The following is an 11,761-nucleotide window of genomic DNA, read 5'->3' as shown; positions in this document are numbered from 1 at the left end:
AGTAAATTCTGTAAAATGGAGTATACAATCATTTGCCCACACTTATGAATGCTGACTATATCCGTAATTGCCTACACGAAACCACCAAAAAACAAGACCACTACCATTTTGTTATTCATTAGGAAAGACTCATAAGGCCCCACCCTTCAGTGAGGGACTATAGGAACATAATATGGGTCCTGAAAGATATCATAAAATTAAAAGAAAAGAAATTTCAGTTAAGCAACCACATTTTAACTTAATTGATGTATTAAGAACAACATAGCTGTTTGGGTGATGCTTTTATACATGTTTGTATACTGAGTATGTAAATGTGAACTAGGCTGGCTTTGACTTGCAGAATGCAGTAAAATTCATTTATTCTGGTTAAGTCCAAAGGAAACTCCAGTTTCCATAACTCCAAAAGCAGTGCAATATCCACAATTCAGTTCAATCTGGACTTCAGAGTATTTCTGGAGGCTAGATAAAAGTTAGCCTTCCTCAGGAAGTTTTAAAGCTGTTTCTCACTCTACTCTTTTATGACCAACTGGAGGGACAAATGGTTACCTGTGATGTCTATTAGCATATCAAAGCTTGCACTGGCCTCTAAGCACCCTCAGTATCACAGGTACCTATTACCCATTTCAAAGTCAAGGTTAGTGTATTAGCTCCTCTTGCTTCTCCTCCTACACTAATCTCCCTCTAGCTCATGGGCTTCTCATTCATATAACCATGCTATTTCTCATTCTCTCTAGTTCATATTCCTCTTTCCCTCCCTCTATCTTTCTGCTCTGCTGGGATTCTTTCATGACCACACGGAGTGTGCTAGCCATGCTCAGTCTTCTCTTGATGCTTCCTGGTAGCTCCAGCTATTCCCTATCCCATACCTACAATAAAAACCTTCCCCTTAACCATACCATGGGGTGGTCATCGTGTCATTTTATCCAATGCTAAGAGATAGTTTGAAATTTTGTATTTTAAAATTTATATTTTATAAAACTTTTAAAAAGAATTTTAATTCCTTCTAGTATAGTATTGATTGTCCTGATAGATGCTTCAAAGGACTGACAATAAACTGCAGCAGTAACTAGAGAGGAAAGCAAGAATTACTAGAAGTATCATCAAGAACAACATCGGTGGCATTCTCAGGATGATCATGGGCAGCATCATTAGTGACATCATCTGTAGCTTCTTGTATAATAACATCAGTTCATTGTGCATGGAAGGTATGAGAAGTGGAGGCTCATTTTTTGTTGTTTTTGTTTTTGTTTTCTCAGATGCTGTTTGCTTTGGAATGTTTGTTTTCAAGACAGTGGTAGTCCCTCAAGTCAGTATATCAGCATAGAAAAAGTAGACATTGATTGATATTTAACAGTAATAAGTCACTGCATATACTTAGCTACTCTGAAAACTCAGAAATCATGGGGAAAGACAACAATTTCCTCATTTCAGAATAGGAGACAACCATGAGCCAACCAACATTACTTGGTCATGTTTTTTTGGGATAACTGACTTTTTATTTTTATATGGTGTTATTTTCAATATTACTGGGAAACAGAGACTTTTTTTCTGGTATCAGACAAAGCTTAAATAGCCCCATATGTAGCATGGAATTTATTAACCATAAGTATTAGCACCAAAAGAAAATTTAGTTTTCTAGTACAGAAATCATCTTCGATTTTAAACCATTATTTGTCTGGTAACTTAACCTGATCATCAGTTTTCTTACTGGTAAAAATCTTCTTGGTTAGATTCCTCAGACCACCCTTGTAGAAGTTGGTGTATCAACCATCTCCTTAACAACAACAGGAAGGGTAGAAGCCAGATCTGTGCCATTATCATGATCAGTGGTATCACCTCTGCCACGAACAGGAGCAGGCCTGGTGTTGGTGTTTATGCCTTGGCTGGAGTGGTCAGTTGAAGGGTCCTCCATGTCACAGGGGCCACAAAGAGGAGCAGATTCAGGATCAATACTGAGCCTGACATCCTTGCCTTGAGCAAGAAGACAAGAGTCAAGAGCAAAGTCAGCATTGTGATCAGGGTCAATGGTCTCATGAGAGCAGTGCTCAGGAGCAGGCTCAGGGTTAAAATGTTGTTGGTCCCTTGGATGCTCAGTTTGAAGAGCTAAAGCAAATGGGAGAGCCAGTTCAGTCTTCTGAGCTTTGTCCATGGCACCCATGTCACCTGCACCACCAGTGCAGGCAGCAGGAGCTGGCTCAATGTGTGCAGTAGCCCTCAAGGCAGCAATTCTATGCTCAAAAGAGCTAAAATTGGGTGCATACAAATACCCTGTCTTCTTTTCTTCAACCTTTAAAGAAATATTCAGATGTTACTTTTCATTAAAAATTTTATGGTTTTTGTTCATTTTATCATTTGTCTTTAAATGTCACAATCTTGATTTTAGTCCCCAATTTATAATTTCAGTCTAAATTTATCATTACAGCCATCAATATCCTGTAACCTCTGCTTCCTTTCTGCTCCAATAGAAGTTCCAGCATTTTCAGAAACCTCAAAATTGTATCTGCTCAGCTTTATGCTTTACTTCCTTCTTCTCTTTGCTACCTAAGATCACCATCCTCTGTATAATGGGAAGATATAAAAAGAAAAGGACAAAATGTTTCCTCTCCTGACTTCATGACTTGGATTTTATATTCCAGCCAGATTAATATGATGTGGCAATGAGGAGCTTCAATAATGAAATGAAACTCTCTCTTCTGCATTACATTAGTTCTTGCCTACTTGGCCTTTCACGATGGCTCATTGGGGTCCTTGGAGAGTAAAACAGTGAAGGTACCCTCTGAAATGCATGAACAAAGTATGCCAGTACAGGCAGAAAAGAAGAGCTGCTGAGCTTCAAATATGGGTCATGGAGATGCTTTCTAACCTCATACTTCTTAACCATGATTGTTAGATGTGTGAGCAATGGCCTGTTCCAGCACTACTGTGGCTGCTTGAATAAGAACAACCCCTAGTTCCCCAGTGGGTAGAACTATTATTGAAACAATTAGGATGTGTGACATTATTGGTGAAAATGTGTCACTGAGGGTGGGCTTTGAGGTTTCAAAAGACTAGGGTCATCTCCAGTGAGCTCTCTGCCTTCTGTTTGTGAATGAGGATGTGAGCCTCAGCTGTTACAACAGCACTATGCCTGTCTGTCCAAAGTCATGATGATGATGTAACTATATATATCCTTTTAAAACCATAAGCCCTGCCCCAAACAAACCCTCCATCTTATAAGCTGCCTAGGTCAGAGTACTTGATCAGAACAATAGAAAGTTACTAATACAACCATTGATTACTTTCAGTAGAAGTGTCATGACAAAAGCCTGAACAATTCATTCAAAATTCTTAAGGGGCGTTATTCAGTGTTACAAACAAATGATCCAATTCCATAGTGCTAGCTCTGGTAGGATACTCAGAATACCCACTAAATTAATCAGATAAATTTATCAAGTTGATGCTGCTTGGTGGGTGCAAAGTTTCCTCTACATTTATTTGCTAATAAATGTCTACAGGTCTTTGTCATTCTTTACAACTAAGTGAAACTTGAAACTTAGCAGTTTTCTTTTTCTTTCAATGCCAAAATTGAAAAACTCACACATTCTAAAACTTACCAATCATCAACAAATAATGTACGCACAGAAATGATTGAATAAAATAGCTTGAGCAGCATTGTTGGTAAAAGAAAAAAAAAGATGAGGAAGTATACACATGTTACATGTGTATGAAAACTCTTTTGAGTGTTCCTGTAAGAATGTTAAGTTTACTTATTTCATTGAGAAATATGAACCTGGACACATCAAACACAATGAGATGAGTTTACATGCGGTATTTGTCAGACTTAGACACATTTTCATAAGCTACATGTTTTCTCATGCTTCTTCCTCATTAGTAAAGTACTCTTAAACCATTTATAAAAGGAATGCCATGTTTATTTTCCAGGACACATGACGCATGGAAGAGAAACACTGAAGATGACTGAAAAAACCTTGAAGATATTTAACTGAACCATTATTTATAGACAGGAGTATGAATGAATACCTAAAGACATCACATATTTATTAGGATAGGCACTTTTATATGAACTAGTCTAAAATGTATTTATTATTGGAGTGTGCATCTATGTGTGTGTGCATCTATGTGTGCGTATTTATGTTCTTGTGTGTGCTAGGCTGCTGTGTGTAAAGGCTCTAGGATGACTTTCAGGAGTTGGGTCCCTCTTGCCTCGGTGAAGCAGTCTCTCTCACTGTCTCTGTTGCTCTGTGTGTTCCACTCTGGCTGGCTTGTGCTTTCCGAGGCTGTTCAACTCTCTCATCCTCTTATCTGTATTTAAAGGTACTGGGATTACATATGTGAGACTTTTGCTGCTTGTTGTGTTTTCCAGAATGGAACTCAGATCACTAGGCTTGTACAGCAACTGCTTTGACACAGTGAGCCATCTTCATGGCCCATATACGAATGAGTTTGTTTGTTAGCAGTTCAGAATGAAAATGATAAAGAAAAAGACCTGAACAGCAGCAATTCCTTGAGATGTGAGCTTTCTCTTTTTCTAAAGCCAGGCATCATCCTTATAACCTGCCTGTGCCATTTAAAGCTTGTGTTACTTTACCTCTTTACAAAGACTACTGTTTGGTATTTCTGTTAGCCTGTGGTAGAGAACTGACATTATCTTGCTCAGGTCTGTGATGTTATAGTTTTTATACTGCAATTAGCAGGTAATGGCTTCTGGGAAAGTTTCATACTAGCTTGGTTTTAATTGTGTTTAGCAGCAGGAAAGTGATGTCTTTTTTGTTTTATTTAAGGCAGATTGTTCATTTGTTTGAAGGATGAAAACCACAGCCCTTTTGGATTAGTAGATTCAGGCATGTCTAATATCTATCTGTAATTAGTGATAAGGAAGTTTATAGTCTAATCATTTGAATATCAAAGATGTTGGTTCCTCTCATGACCACTCTAATTACTCCATTGTGTTTATATTCAACCTCATTATTATTTACTTTTCTATCATCATAAAAATTCTATATTTGTATAAACATCTTCTATGTGTATTAAGCATGTCAACTACTTCAGGTGTTATTCTTACTTTCTAATGAATTTTCACTTACATTTTAGAACATGGTTGGCAAATGAATTACTGTGATAAAGAACATAAGAAAGATGTAAAAATATTTTCAGGGCTGGGTTTTAGGAATGGAAGGTCTGGAACACCCACAGAATGCAAAGAATCTTCTTGTATCTTACAGTAAAATACTGTGCTTCCCAATGTGGTGGTAATTACCTCTATGTGCTTTACTCTTCTAGAGTCATCAGGTGGCAACTCTTCCTTAGAATAAAGAATAACTTCAGCATTCTTAAATTGTTCATGATCCATCTCCTTTAAATCTTTTCGGAAGTATTCCTTCATATGTTTGTACTGCTGTGCATTCTGTTCACCTACTGTTGCTTCATTTGTTCTCATAGAAGGCTGTGACCAGAAAGATGCATATTCAACATTGTATTCCTTCTCCATGTCTTGTTCTTGAGATACTTTCTGCAGATAAGAATGAGGAGGGTTATTTTGATCCATTCAACCTCATGAGTTTTGTGTTTGGGGGTACTTGTTTTCAGAATGGACTTTCTTTTGGTTATTTCATTACAGGATGCAGGCTCAGAAATAAGGAGTGTATAAAGTTCTTACATGGTATAGTACCACTGAACACATTGCATACAACTTTCATAATAATATTGATATGCTATATGGAAATGAACAACAGTGGTACAAATGAGAATGGGACCTATTGGATCATATTTTGAATGTCTGGTATGTTTGGCAGGGCTGCTTTGCTGATTCAGAGGCATAGCCTTGTTGGAGAAGGTATGTCACTGAAGGTCTTCCCCACTCTACCTCTGCCTCATACTTCTAGATCAGATATAAGCTCTCCGCTGCTGCTTTAGTGCCATTCCTGCATGCTTGCTGCCAAGATACCAAGTATGATGCTCATAGACTATCCCTTTGAAACTGTAAGCACACCTCCAATCTAATTCTTTCTGTGGTAAGCTGCCTCAGTCATGGTATCTTCTCACACCAGTAGAAAATTTTAAGACTATAATCCATATTAAGAACCACTGTGCTGATTTTATGCCTTCTCTCTCTCTCTCTCTCTCTCTCTCTCTCTCTCTCTCTCTCTCTCTCTCTCTCTCTCAATATAGACACTGAAAACTTCTAGAGACCACTAAGCAGACATAACTCCCTAAAACTGGCCTGAGTGACTGGTAATATGAAACTACCAATTTAATCCCTGGAAATGCTTTTTTAGTTCAACCTAACTTAATGACTATTACTGGCACTTTGTTCATAATGCCAAACTTTATTCAGGTGTATGAAATTTGGAGATACATGTATCATCAAATGGGTAAAAATATTTATTATATTATATTATATTATATTATATTATATTATATCATATTATATTCAGAATAAGACTGATGTGTCCAACCAACATTCCAGCATTACTGAGGGAAGGCTCATTAAGTCCCACCCCTAGGTGAGTAGATATATACAACTGATAACTGCTGAGGGAAGAAGATAGTTTTCTTCCAGATGCAACTTTGTGAGGCTATTCATGAACCAGTAATTTTCCGACATATGCACTCCTAAGTGGACTCTGTTTTTTAAGAAAACATGAATTTGTAAACGAATAGTGTTGGTAGCAGTTAGGGAAGATTTGGAGGGGAGTAAAGTGTGGATGGATCTGATCAAAATTTGTTATATGCATTTATAACATTTTCAAACGTTAAAATAAATTAATTAAAAAAATAATGTTCTCTTTATCAATAGAGACAGAGTACAAAGAACTTAGTGACTGGGTTAAGAAGAATAACTAGAGTCCCAAACTGCCCCAATATCAGTATTTCAATACAATTTATATGACATTATTTGATTATATATGACATTATTAACTAAGATGGAGACAGCAGCTTCAGAATAGAATAATAGACACATGTCAGTACATTGTCTTCAGTTTATCATATGAAATTTGAGGCACAGGACTTGGAAGAAAGAACCAAATCACTGAAGTAGAAAAAGATGTCCTTACATGGAAAAAGTATATGGATTTAAGTACATAAATATTTGCAAAAAATACTTAAAATGCAAACCTTCACAGAATTCTGAAATATTACATATGAAACTCCAGAGGCAGGAGAGCCATGAACCAAGTTATCCAGTGACATAGGTCTTTCCAATAGATTACATGATGTTTTATAATCTTTGAATTACAGGAGCTACTGCTCTTATGGTTTACTACAACTTGGCACATGTCTAATATCAAAATTATAGTTAATTACATTTTGATTTATGATATATTCATTTGCATGGAAACATGTTAGTTCCTTCCAACTATAAATACTCTTGAAATATTTTCTTATCATCCCCATTATTGTCAATATTATTGCTTATTTTATAAGAATTGTCCTCATTTGTGTAAAGATCTTGTAAATTTCTGGTTTGTTACATTCATAGTCTAATTTGTTTTCATGTAGAATTTTAAGAACCAATGAGAAGGATCCATCTGGGACTGAGGGTGTGAAGGAGGTACAGGACACAGATAAAGCTAGGGTCCTATTGTCTGGACACACTGCAACACTGCAGACATGAGCTCACAGATGTATCTTTGCCCTCAAATGAAAAATATAGTTTTGTAAATTAAATTACCATTATTCTTGTTTTTCCTTTAAAAATATGATGTAGTCCTTCTTCCTTAGGACAAACATTACTTTCCTGTTGTTCAAGCACTTCACAAATTTTCACTTTGAAATCTTTTTTAATGTCTTCTCTAAGATGTACATACTGCGATTCACTGTGCACACGCTCTACTTCCTTTGCTGTCTTGGCAGCAGCCTGCTTCCCAGGCTGTAGGGATTTGCTGTCATATTTATTCTTTAGTGTCCGTTCCTTAGGTATTTTCTGAAGATGAGAAAGTGGAATGTTTCATATTGCAGGAAATGACTCTGTCCTTACATATTACAGTACGTAAATGAAGAAAAAGGAGCAGCTACTGAATATTTACCAGTTAATTTTCTTCATAAGTGCTTTGCTAGTCACACTATTACTATTAATAAGAAATGAAAACAATTTCCTTTCATATAAAGTAGGAGAAAAACATGAACCAACATAATTAACTTAGTAGTGATTACAATGTTGGTTACAATAAACATACCTTACTTGATAAAACTTCTAAAAAATAAATTAGATGATTTGTTATTAATGCAAAGAATGTTTCATGTAAGCATTATCCAACCTACAAATGTGCAACCGTAAGAATACATTTAAGCCCTTTTTCTGTTTATCAATAAATATCTAATAGGCACAAGCCTAAGTTATTGGGAACCCAAGTTACTAAATACATCATCAAAGCAAAACAAAATTACTAGATTTTACTTTACATCGTAAACTGTGTAGTTTATAGTTACAAGGGGTAGTGTGTAATGTATATTAACAAATCATAAATTGGAAAAATGAATCTGCTTCTTCTAAGAGAAAAAAAAAAACAGGCGATGGTAAATGAGGAAATTAAAAGGCCACAGAAAACTACATACAGAAAGGTATAAGTAAATCAGATGACTATGGGAGAGCAAGGACCATAAACTGGCAGATACAATAAAGTCTAAATTTTACTTCAGATTATATACCATTAGAGCATCCTGCACACATGTTGACAATCTGCACTGAGTCATATGCTAACATGGTCTAATATCCATATGAGAGAATGAACAATATACCTGATGATCTTTACCTATTTCCTTCAGTATATTAAGTAACATGCTATTGTGTGAATCCTAATGTCATTGAATGAATCTGTTTTCTGCAGATAGAACTTGTGTAAAAATAGAACTTGGTAACTGGTTGATGCTTTGAAATAGGGCTAGATTTACCAGCTTCTATTTTACTAGAATGGAGATAAGAGCTGACAGAGCAATAGCCAAGATTTAGGGAATGGTCAAGGATATATTTAGTTTATAATATGAAATTTAGATATCTGTAGGCCTCAGAAAACACAACATGGATAGGAGGATGTGGCCTATAAATATATAGCCTGTAAATGTATAGCCTATATATGTACCCATATATATCCATATATATGTACATACATATATATCCTATAAATAAATACATATATATGGATTCATGAAGATAAACATTGGTATGTAGTGGTTTGGTCTTATGCTTCTTATATTCTAATGCAAAATACTGGTTCCTCAAAATGTCACACACACACACACACACACACACACACACACACACACACACACATAAGGAGCTCCTCAGGTACTCAAGAGATGCCATGTGAACCTTCTCCCCAACTTAACTGGTCAATAAAATGCTAGACATGTGATTGGGCAGTGGAAAGAGAAAAGTGGGACTGAAGGTTCATGAGAGAGGATTATAGACAGGGGGAGAAGAGGAAGAAGGAGGAGGAGGAAGCTGCCATGGACTAGAACCACGGGGCCAGGAGAAACGGCAAGTAACAAGGAGATTTATAGCTGGAGAATAAGTTACTATAACCCTAGATCTGCTCAATCTAGGCATATGGCTTGTAAATAAAAATATCTGGATTGTGTGTCATATATATGGGCTTTTAGGATTATAAATTCATACATTTATAAATATAATTTATATAAAAAAACTGTAAGCTTACACAGAATTCTGAAATGTTTTAAATAATATGAGGGGCAAAAATGCCAGGGGATCCAATCACCTAGTGATGTAGGGCTTTTCATTAGAATCATATGTTGTTTTTAAAATCATATGATTGGCCAAGCCAAGCTGCCCTGAACAGGCTGCCATCCCAGAGGAACCTCCATTCTCCTGCTGCCTCTCTTCTACCTTCATCAAACTCCTGGACCATACAAGTAAGATTCCCATATACCACCTATATTCCCTGCTCTCTGAGCTCTCTGAGCTATCTGGGCCAAGCCAACCTACCCTGAGCAGCCTGAAATCACAGGGGGACATCCATTCTCCTAACATCTCTCTGCCCATCTTTATTACATCTGAGGCTCCTGAACCATACAGAACTACAGGAACAGAACCATACAGCTCAAGGATATCCATCAGAGACCTGCCTCACTAGGAGCATTGAAGTTCACCCCCTCCCAATACTGATTACAAGTACATCCAGGGAGGATACTAACATACATAACATACAAAGGCAAGCATCACCAACAAAAAACAGGAGATGGAAGAGAGAATCTCAGGCATAGAAGATACAATAGAACAAATTGATATGCCAGGTAAAGAAAATGTTAAAGCAAAAAAAATCCTGACACAATATCCAGAAAAATCTGAGATACCACACAAAGACCTAACCTAAGAACAGTAGGAATAGAAGAAGGCGAAGAGTCCTAGATCCAAGGCCCAGAAAATATTCTCAGCAAAATTTATAGAAGAAAACATTGCCAACCTAAAGAAAGTGATGTTTGTAAATATATAAGAAGCTTATAGAACACCAATTAGACTTGTCCAGAAAAGAAAATCCACCTGGCACATAATAATCAAAACACAAATCTACAGAACAAAGAAAGAATGTTAAAAGCAGCAAGGGAAAACAGTCGGATAACATACAAAGGCAGACCTATCAAAACTACACCCAATTTCTCAACAGAGAACTCCTACAGCTGATAAACACCTTAGCTAGATATAAAATTAACTCAAATAAATCAGTAGCCCTCCTTTATACAAATAATAAATGGGCCAAGAATGAAAATAGGGAAACAACACCCTTTACAACAACCATGAATAATATAAAATATCTTAATGTAACTATAACTAATCAAGTGAAAGATCTATATGACAAGAACCTCAAGTCCCAAAAGAAAGAAGTTGAAGACATCAGAAGATGGATAGGTAGGATTAACATAGTAAAAATGGCCATCTTACCAAAAGAAAATTTCAGATTAGCACTTTCCCCATCAAAATTTCAGCACAATTTTTATAGACTATGAAAGAGCAATTCTCAACTTCATATGAAAAACAAAAAACCCAGGATAGTAAAAACAATTCTCAATGATAGAAGAACTTCTGGAGGAACCACCATCCCTGATCTCAAGCTAGACACCACCATCCCTGATCTCAAGCTAGACTACAGAGCAATACTATAGATAAATACAGATAAAACCTGCATGGTGTTGGTACAGAAACTGACACATTGATCAGTGGGATAGACTAAAAGACCCAGAAATAAACTCACATACATATGAACACTTGTTTTTTTTTTTAAAAGGAAGCCAAAACCATACAGTGGAAAAATGAAAGTATCTTCAACAAATGGTGGTAGACTAACTGGATGTCTACATGTAGAAGAATAAAAACAGATCAACACTTATCACCCTGCACAAAACTCAAGTCCAAATGGATCAAGGACCTCAATATAAAACCAGATACACTAAATATCATAGAAGAGAAAGTGGAACATACCCTTGAATGCATTGGTACAGGAGACAAGTTCCTGAACAGAACACCAATGGCTCAGACTCTAAGATCAACAATTGACAAATGGGACCTCACGAAACTGCACAGCTTTTGTAAGACAAAGAACACTATCAATAGGACAAATGGCATCCCACAGATTGGGAAATGATCTTCACTAACCATATATCTGACAGAGGGCTAATATCCAAATTTTATAAAGAACCCAAGAAGATAGACACCAAAGACACAACCTAATTAAAAATGGGGTACAAAACTAAGCAGAAAATTCTCAACAGAGGAATTTTAAATGGCCAAGAAGCACTTAAATGAATG

General features: G+C 36.4%; 1 protein-coding gene across 1 annotated transcript in view; it reads right to left on the bottom strand.

Moving 5' to 3' along the window:
- Positions 1 to 1,629: 1,629 nt before the first annotated feature.
- The window catches only part of LOC110312009 (uncharacterized), a 142,245-nt gene continuing 132,113 nt past the window's right edge, over positions 1,630 to 11,761 (bottom strand). The window contains exons 17-19 of the mRNA XM_085832137.1: positions 7,673 to 7,924; positions 5,258 to 5,509; positions 1,630 to 2,287 (exon numbers count right to left, since the gene is read on the bottom strand). Of these exons, the coding sequence (XP_085688263.1) occupies positions 1,736 to 2,287; positions 5,258 to 5,509; positions 7,673 to 7,924 (1,056 nt within the window). The 3' untranslated portion in view covers positions 1,630 to 1,735. The remainder of the gene's footprint in view (positions 2,288 to 5,257; positions 5,510 to 7,672; positions 7,925 to 11,761) is intronic.

This window comes from Mus caroli, unplaced genomic scaffold (assembly GCF_978045245.1).
Source record: "Mus caroli unplaced genomic scaffold, Mus_caroli_1 scaffold_17, whole genome shotgun sequence".
In the NCBI taxonomy this organism is placed as follows: Eukaryota; Metazoa; Chordata; class Mammalia; order Rodentia; family Muridae; genus Mus; species Mus caroli.
The sequence above is the reverse complement of the archived record's forward strand: the minus strand, read 5'-3'. Positions and strand labels throughout refer to the sequence as shown.